Below are 10,000 nucleotides of genomic sequence, written 5' to 3'. Positions count from 1 at the left end.
TTCTTTTTTTTTTCACATTTACTCATTAATTGTTCACTCATTTATGAGAAGTATTTTGAAAAATATTAAGTTATGGCTGTTTAATACAATACCGATTGTTCAGGTCCAGTCGGACCCAGAATGTGAAAACTGTACACAGATTGTGAATGCATTATGAGGGTTAATGTGCTGAGTGCTACTGACCTCGTCCGTCCCGTCGCTCTGAGATGCATTTCTCTGTGTAACGACGGCTCTCTGGCTCCTGAAATCAAATAAAGTTGAGTTAAACATTATGAAGCGCTTGATAATGACTGAACCTGATTAACGACTCCAGCGGTTCATTAAGAGCAGTGTTTCCCATTCAGTGTGTGAAAATCTTCCTTATCTCTGTTATATTTTGTTATAATTATTTTAAATCAGTGCTATTGGTCATCGTTACGTCTGTCTGTGGGATTTATAAATACTTAACCAATGAAAAGCATTTAAAGGAGTGTGTGACTAAACCTCGTAATGCCTCAAATTATCAGTCAAACCTCATAACTCCATTCAGAATGAAGTGCTGCGATACACAGTTTGAAGACAGATGTCTACTTCTTCACAACTCTGATGACGCAGTGTTTAATTGTTGAAAAAAAAATAAATTTTTTTTTCCCTTTTTATCTTTTTTTAATGCTTAGTGTTGTGCTCTGGGATTTTTTACATATCAAAACCATGCCACGGCAGTAAAGAAGATTGGGAAACCCTGATTTAGAGAACCGTACCTCATCTGCTCGTCTGCAGGAACGTGTGTGAAGCTCAGCAGCTGCTCAGAGAACGGAGACTCGAAGCCCAGATCAGCACAGCTCCTGATGATCCTGAGAGATGATGAAATCAGTCTCATCTTACTGTGATATCTGATGTGATGTGTGATGTCCAGCTGTGTGTGAGGGTCACCTGAGGCGGTAGAGGTCAGACTGACTCCTGCTCTGCATGAGGTCGCGAGCGATGAGCTCTGCCAGGTGGAGAGGGGCGAAGGTCAGCGGGGTCAAGGAGAGAGACTCCAGCTCTTTCACCAGCAGATCCAAATAAAACAGAGTTCGGCTCTGAAACAACCCATTAATCACACGAGGAGCATGATGCACACATGCAATTTAACATCACAAATCAAACAATAATTACTTATGTTCAGCAAAGACACATTATATTGGAAGGATGGATTTTTGTGATGTTTGAATTTAGTTGAATTTCTAATTAATGCTGTTCTTCTGAACTTTCTATCCATCTGTGAATCCAGAAAAAATAAAATTAATCACAGTTTCCACAGAAATATTGTGCAGCACAACTGTGTTCAACATTGATAATAATCAGAAATGTTTCTTGAACAGCAGATCATCATATTAGAATGATTTCTGAAGATCATGTGACACTGAAGACTGGAGTAATGATGCTGAAAATACAGCTGCACATCACAGAAATAAATTACATTTTAACAGAGATTCACATAGAAAACAGCTGTTTAAAATTATAATAATATATTTATATTTTTAATTAAAACAGCTTTGCTTTACAGTTTTTGCATACTTTTTTTTTCTTTTTTCAAAAGCATTAAAATATTATACAAACCCCAAAACTTACAAAAGGATAGATGTCAAGAAAATATTGTCACAATGCAAAATAAATAAAAACTTTCTGATCTTCTCAAATAGCAAGTCTGGATAATAAAGATGAGCCAATGGAGGTTTATATCAGCTGACATTTAACCTGGACAACCCCTGACAGTTCTCTCTTTTACTCCTGTGATGTTATTCTTCAGTGAGAGGATTCTCCTCACATCGATGAGGAACATGCTTAATACTGATAATATTGTTTCACTCTGAAGATCAGTGTGTCCTCTTCTCCATCATGCAGCTCAGAAATGAGTGTGCGGTCGATCAGAAACTATGATTATCTGAGACGAGTGGTGTTTAAACACACAGGGATCTGCTGACCTGTGCGCTGATGGATGTGCTGTTGATGCTGTAAGGACGGGCGTCAGAGAGAAAGGCCTGTCGGAGCTCCTCAGGACACTGGAACTGAGCCCACTGCTCGGGGCTGACGGGAAGACACACGTCTGCAGCTTTAGCTCTGGGTCTGTCCTCCACAGGAGACGGCTGAGAAATACAACAGAGAACAGAGAAACACATATACATCACATATACATAAGTTTATATACATGTACACTACAGTTCAAAGATTTCTTTTTTTTTTTTCAAAGCATTACATTGGTCAAAATTGACATTAAAGACATTTATAATGTAGGATTCAAAATATGAAACTATAATAATATTGTAGAAAAATAAATAAATAAATAAAAACACTTGGTTTTATATTTTGTATCTAATGCAATGATATTTAGATAAATTCTGCTGCTTAATATGTTTGATGAAAATATGATAAATTACCATTCAAAAAAAAAAATGTAAAAAAATAATAATAATTATCATGGACACATTAAATTGATCAAAAGTTCCAGTAAAGACATTTACTTCACAAAAGATTTCTGTTTCAAATAAATGCTGTTCTTTTGAACTTTCTATTCATCTGTGAATCCTGAAAAATAAAATGTGTCACGGTTTACACAAAAAATAACTGTTTTAAACATTGATACAATCAGAAATGTTTCTTGAGCAGCAAATCAGCATATTAATTGCTATACTAATTGCAATTAATATATAACTAAAATATATTCAAATAGAAAACAGTTATTTTAAATTGTACAAATATTTAATAATATTACAGTTTTTACTATATTTTTGATCAAATGCAGCATTAATTGCACTTTCTGTTGTCCAAAGTAGTCAGAAATTTTTGTAACCTATTAACGTTATCTTTAAATAATTATTTAGTTAAAAGTGAACAAATACTTATTGTGAAAATTCTTTCTATTTTGACAACATGCCCCACTACAGGCCACAAATTAAATTAACATGTTATAAAATTTCAACATGTTACCGTAAACTGACTTTTTTTAGTCAAAATTCTAAAGTTTGTTTATATAGACATTGACTTTCAAAAAGTAAAAAACTAAAAAAAAAAAAGGGGAAAAAAAGGGAAAAGAAAACCATTAAAAATGTGACAACTAGTGCAAAAGCAGAAATCTAATTAGTATGCAATGAAAGTTCTGCAGCTGTTCTACAGATGACGGCTGATCAGTGAAGCTCTGTTATCACTAGCTCACTAGTCACCTGTTTGGTCTTCTTCTCGTCTGGTCTCTCCTTGTCTTTTCTGGAGCTGGCGGATTGCACCTCTTGACCTTCCGCCGAATCATTCATCACTTCCTGTGCGGTCGCCATGGATACCTGAATTCCACAGCGACACTTGTGACCAGTTAAGGGTGAAAGTTACTTTTAAAAGTAATACGTTACAATATTGCGCTACCCTCTAAAAAGTATCTGATTTATGTTACTTAGTTACTTTTTATGGAAAGTGATGCGTTACGTTACTTTTTAAATCTGGGCGGGGCTTGCTTGTTTGTTTTTAAGGCAAATGTAAAGCTCTTTCACATCAGAAGTGAAGTGAACACGGCTCAGGCTGAAGGAAATGTAAATTCACGTCTGTACAGTAGAGAACCAATCACATGAAGAATATGACGCAGGAGAAGAAAGTTCAACACTCTTCAGCAATAACTAAAATCAAACACATTACAAGTAACACGAGTTACAGAGTCAGATTACTTTTTTCGAGTAAATAGTAAAGTAATGCATTACTTTTTTTAATTTACAAAAAAATATGAGTTACTTTTTTTAAATAAGTAACTCCAGTTACTTTGTTTCCATGTGTTGAGTGACAGCTCTGGTGTTGCCATGGTGACAGAAATCAGGAGGAAGAGCAGAGTGTTGTGTGTGAACATGATCTCACTGTAGTTCTAGACTAAATATCAACATGTGTTTTGAAATTATTTGAAAAAGTAACTCAGATATTTCCCTCTAAATGAATAAATAATGCGCTCCCCCAGCGCTGCAGTGACGACTCAAACCAGCGTGACCCGTGAGCTGTGTGAGTGCAGTACCTTCCAGATGTGCAGCGAGCAGCTGTAGGCCGTCAGCAGATGCTGCTGCTGTCTGAGAGACGAGCGCTCCTCTGTGAGAGCCAGCAGTGTGTGCGATCGCATCAGACGCTCCAGACGCCCGACCGAACGCACTTCAGACAGACACGGGCCAGACGCCTCTGACGGGACAGTGCAAATCAACAGGAGTCAACACTTTGGGATAATTCAGATTTGGTTTTGTTTTGAAGCGGTCTTGTGTTCACCGAGGCTGCATGCATTAAATCAAAAACACAATAAAAATTCAAAAACCTGTTTTCTATGTGAATATACATTAAAATTTCATTTATTTCTGTGATCAAACCTGAATTTTCAGCATCATTACTCCAGTCTTCAGTGCAAGTGTGCAGAATTTATTAGAGACGCTATGTCTCTACCAACATCCAGCGACTGCTAAATTGTTCCCAGCAATACTTTTGATCAAACAATTAAATATGTGACCCTGGAGCACAAAAGCAGTCATAAGGGTCCATTTTTTGAAATTGAGATTAATACATGATCTGGAAGCTGAATAAATCATCTCTCCATTGATGTGTGGTTTGTTAGGAGGACAATATTTGTCTGAGATACAAACTTTTGAAAATCTGGAATCTTGAGGGAGCAAAAAAATCTAAATATTGAGAAAATCATCTTTAAAGCTTTGTTCAAATGAAGTTTCTTAGCAATGTGTATTACTAATCAAAAATTAAGTTTTGATATATTTACAGTAGGACATTTACTAAATATCTTCATGAACATGATCTTTACTTAATATCCTAATGATTTTTGTCATAAAAGAGAAATGTATAATTGTGACCCATACAATGTGTTGTTGTCTATTGCTACAAATATACCCCAGAGACTGAAGACTGGTTTTATGCTGCTTATGACTGCTTCTGTGCTGCAGGGACACAGATATGTGTACAGTATGTAACCAGTTGTTGAAAAATAAAGCTTACACTTGTTAACTTTATGTTGTTCTGCTGTTTTGTGTTCATCTGCTTCTTCTTTGCTCTTTTTACACTGACTATCACTCTAAAGACGGTACGCATATCGCGTATCATTTGATTCACATCGAGACTTCGGAGCACGGATCTCACTGAACTTACGGGTCGATCTTTATTTATTATCCCTGTTTTAGTGTATATTTTTTTTTTCTTCTGGATTTCGGATTATGGATTTCACTGTATTTGTGAAGTAAAATTGCATGTGTTACATCATGCAAGACATTTTAAATCATTGCTGAATGATATTATAATAATACTCAATACTCTAAGTCAGAAATGTTTCTTGAGCAGTAAATCATCATATTAGAATGATTTCTGAAGATCATGTGACACTGAAGACTGCAGTAATGATGCTGAAAATACAGCTGCACATCACAGAAATAAATTACACTTTAACAGAAATTCACATAGAAAACAGATATTTTAAATTGTAAAAATATTTCAAAATTTTTTACAGTATTTTTGATCTAATAAATGCAGCCTTGGTGAGCAGAACACTGAATTCTTTCATCTGCCGGTGTGTGTAAAGGGAATGCAGTCACCGTCTGTGTTCTGTGTGTCTGTGAACAGCAGGATGTCTACGGCCCACTCGATCTGCAGACGGACGTCAGTCACAGGAAAGTGTGTGACGTACAGCCACTCGCCAAACTCCAGCAGAATATCCACCTTCTGCCACTGACCCCCCGGAGACTAAGCAAACACACAGAAGAGCCGAGTCAACTAACACTGACCCGCTACAGCTGTCATGACCTCTGCCTCATGCTTCACACAGAAATAAAATCTAGTAAGATATATATATTATTATTAAATGATTGTATATTACATTTGTGGAAAACACATACAGTATAAGTAAAAATCAGTGTTTTTGTGCTAAATTTAATTTTTGTGGGATATATATATTGTTTTTGTATAAATTATTATTTTTTTTCTCTTTTTAAAGGAAATTTGCTTAATTTTCATGAAAATATGGTCAAAATTAAAAAATATATATATGAATGATAAAAAAAATGACACACTTGAAGGAATTCATGTTTCTCAGAACCTTAAAAACATTTGATCTAAAGACTTACAGTCAAACTAAAATGTATCCAGATACCTTCAACATTTCTCACATTATATCACAGTTTATTCGCTTTAGTTTAGAAAATGGTAATAAAATATAAGAAGAACTCAAGAGATAAACTGTGTCAGAACAAATTCATCTTGATGATTTTTTTTTTATTTTTTTTATCAATTTTACTGGTAGTCCACTGTATAAACTGAATCTTTGGGTATAATATGCCACAGTTTATTTTATTCTGCTATCCTCACTTACATTTACATACACTATAGAGTCCTTCACCCACTAGCAGAAAAATATGAAAAATTATATCTGCTGTCTGAATAATTTTTGGTTTGACTGTACATTCTTGAAAAATGCTAGTTAATCTGCCCTAAATTTAAAAAAATATATATTATTAAAATTATAAAAGACATTTGTGAAGAAACATTTTAAGTATAGACTACAGTAGTGTTTTTTGTTTTCACTGAATTAAAAATGTGCAACTTTTTAAACTTTTTTTGAAATTATACATAATCGTTGTATCCAGAAATGACAATTCTAGTAGTTTTGACAAAAAAAAGTAGTTTTGGGGGAGATGTGTTTAACTGTCAATTTTAACTTTTCTTTTTTGACAAAAATATCAAAGTGCAAATAATACATCACTAATATTCCTTTTTTCCTTTACCAACCACCAAAGAAAGCCTGCAGTACATGTGTACGACCAGCAGATGTCGCCACAAATCCGCATCCAGTCACAGACATGCATTTCAACACACAATGTGCTTTAACTGTTGACGTAATCTAGATGAGCTCAAGCTTTAGAGAGCTCAAGAGGTCAGTGCTGCTTTGACCTGCAGAGCTGTGATGGCGTTCTGATAGCAGCTGAGCCGCTGTCGCTTGTCTTTGGCACAGAGAGCTGCACGCCGCCACATCTGAGCGCAGACCGTCTCTCCCTCGCTAGTGAACCGCTGCATGTCCAGCAGAAGCGACTCGCCCAGCCGGGCCTTGACCAGAACACGCTGCTTCAGCAGAGCCCTGGAGCACACAGAGAACACACCGCACGATCAGATCGGATTTATGACTGCATGATGACTTCTGAGTCTCCCAGAACTCATTCAATGCAACTGAGAATTACACAAGCATGCAAAAAAAATATTAAAAAATTGTTTCCAACAATCTTAGCCCATACAATAATTTCAGGAAAATTAAGCATGTTTTGCTCCAAATTCTCATTAGTGTACAGGAGTATAAAATGCAATGACATTTATAGATTACAATACTGTTTTCATGGCGAATTAAATTTATGGCAATTTGTAACATTTATTACAGTTACATTACATCAAGCACGTTTCACCCAAAAGTACTTCAATTTCAAAATCAAGAATTATATTATAAATATTAGAATATAATAATGATGTTTAAAATAGAATAATGACTGAGTTCAGAAATGACCAGTTCCAATTTTTGTATTGAAGTAGTTTTGGTAAAAAAGTGCTTATTTGTCATGAAAATAATATCAAAATGCTAATTATTAGTCAATAATTATAAGAAATATAACTTATGTTTGTTTTTCTTTTCTTTGTTTTTTGGGGTGAAATGTGACCCACACTTTTTACTGATCACAAAATAAAAACACGCAGTGCACAAATACAACCAGCAGGTGTCACTACAACATCAACTAAATAATTATTTGTAACCAAATGATTGATATCAGTGCAAATTATCCAGAAAGGCTCTTTCATTAATTCACGCAACTCAAAATTTCAAGCCTTTTGAAATCTATTTTTTCCACTACGTGGGTTCCTTCTTTAATCTAGACTTTATAAACCATGCATCTGCAAACAGTACATTAAATATGTTCCCTTAAATGTGAATGCACACAATATTTCATTATTTAAGTGTTCTAGGAGATTTTGATGTTATAATTTTATTATTTTTTTTTATGATTTGTTGCTTGCTGTGTTACTCATTGCATCATTGCATCACTGATGAACCCATGATTTGGGGACTGATAAGCCATTCTAGGTTTATTTATGATAGTTCAGATATACACACAGACACTAAATCAGGAGCAGATTTCAGCACGGCTCGGTTCTGCGTGGTTTCTATCACCTCCGGTTCTAGTTTTTCTAGTATTCGGTGACCCGTGAGGCACTGCGGATGAAAAGGTCAGTTTTAGAGCGGTGTGTGTTGCAGGGAGGGCCTCACAGTCTGTGTTGTGTGTGTGGCGTCTCTCTGAGAGCCTCGTCCAGCAGCTGCAGGCCTCTCCTCCAGTCTCCAGCGTCCGCATGGATACGGAGCAGAGCGCTGATCACAGCCGTCCACAGCTTCAGGTCATCGTCAGCGACGCCAGCGTCTAGAAAACACGCCACAACCAACCATCACATCACTAAACACAACAAAATACACTTCACAAAGAATTTCTGCATTTCCACTCTTACAGCTGCCCTACATTTAGACTAAATGCAAATGTAGATGGAATAGCCTACCAGAGATCAAAAACAGATTTATAATGATTTAAATGTTTATATATATATGTATATATATATATAGTACAGACCAAAAGTTTGGAAAAGTTTGGAAACATTACTATTTTTAATGTCTTTGAAAGAAGTTTCTTCTGCTCATCAAGCCTGCATTTATTTGATCAAAAATACAGAAAAAAAAATGTAATATTGTGAAATATTATTACAATTTAAAATAATTGTTTTTAAATGTATTATACTTTAAATTATCATTTATTCCAAAGCTGAATTTTTAGGATCATTATCACATGATCCTTTAGAAATCATTCTAATATGATGATTCATTATCAAAGTTGGAAACAGTTCTGCTGCTTAATATTTTTTCAGAACATGTGATACTTTTTAAGGATACTTTGATGAATAAAAAGAAAAAGCTATGTTTTTAAATTATCTAAATATTTTGTAATAACAATACAATATACACTACTGGTCAGTAATTTGGGGTCAGTAATTTTTTTTTATTATTTTTTTTTTTATAAAATCAATACTTTTTATTCAGCAAGGATGTGTTAAATTGATAAAAAGTGATAGTAAAGAAAATATATTATTAGAAATATATTATTAGAAAGTTTTATTTTTTATTTTGAATAAATGCAGTCCTTTTTTAACCTTTTATTCATCAAATATATTAGACAGCAGAACTGTTTCCAACACTCATAATAAATCAGAATATTAGAATGATTTCTAAATGATCATGTGATAGACTGGGATGTTACATGTGACACTGAAGGCTGGATAATGATGCTGAAAATCAGCTTTGCATCACATGAATAAATTATTTTTTTTAAAGTATATTCAAATAGAAAACTATTATTTTAAGTTGTAATAATATTTCACAATATTACAGTTTTTTCTGTATTTTTGATCAAATAAATGCAGGCTTGATGAGCAGAAGAGACTTCTTTCAAAAACATTAAAAATAGTAATGTTTCCAAACTTTTGGTCTGTACTGTATATATACACACACAGACACACACTCTTAAGGTGTAACCAATTATTAAATATAATATATCTATATATATATATATATATATATATATATATATATAATTAATAAAAAAAAAAAAATATATATATATATATATATATATATATATATATTACAAATACTGTTTTACAGGATGTGTTTGAATTACGTGTAAGAGGTAGATAATTCTCACTTGTTGTATCTGCTCCGTCACGCTTGAGTCCAGACGCTCTGTTAGTGTTGCCCTGAACACATGAAGATAAAGCATATTTATATACTGCACATATGAAACAGATTTCTGACATTGATCTGTGTGTGATGAATCCCTGGTGAGGTGATGGTGTGTGTGTGTGTGTGTGTGTGTGTGTGTGTGTGTGTGTGTGTGTGGTGTCTCACGGCTGTGTGTTTGCTGTATGTGTGGCTGATGGTCTTCAGGAC

The 10,000-nt window shown here is 34.4% G+C and overlaps 1 protein-coding gene across 1 annotated transcript in view; it reads right to left on the bottom strand.

Moving 5' to 3' along the window:
• LOC109085197 (cilia- and flagella-associated protein 46) overlaps positions 1–10,000 on the bottom strand; it is an 88,182-nt gene that overhangs the window by 37,756 nt on the left and 40,426 nt on the right. Inside the window, 11 exon segments of the mRNA XM_042737619.1 lie at positions 184–241; positions 741–833; positions 913–1,061; positions 1,947–2,108; positions 3,183–3,296; positions 4,007–4,164; positions 5,571–5,718; positions 6,922–7,105; positions 8,279–8,426; positions 9,756–9,807; positions 9,959–10,000. The exon segment at positions 9,959–10,000 is cut by the window's right edge and continues 124 nt beyond it. Coding sequence (XP_042593553.1) covers positions 184–241; positions 741–833; positions 913–1,061; positions 1,947–2,108; positions 3,183–3,296; positions 4,007–4,164; positions 5,571–5,718; positions 6,922–7,105; positions 8,279–8,426; positions 9,756–9,807; positions 9,959–10,000 — 1,308 coding nt within the window.

This window comes from Cyprinus carpio, chromosome B13 (genome assembly GCF_018340385.1).
Source record: "Cyprinus carpio isolate SPL01 chromosome B13, ASM1834038v1, whole genome shotgun sequence".
NCBI classification, from domain to species: Eukaryota; Metazoa; Chordata; class Actinopteri; order Cypriniformes; family Cyprinidae; genus Cyprinus; species Cyprinus carpio.
The sequence above is the reverse complement of the archived record's forward strand: the minus strand, read 5'-3'. Positions and strand labels throughout refer to the sequence as shown.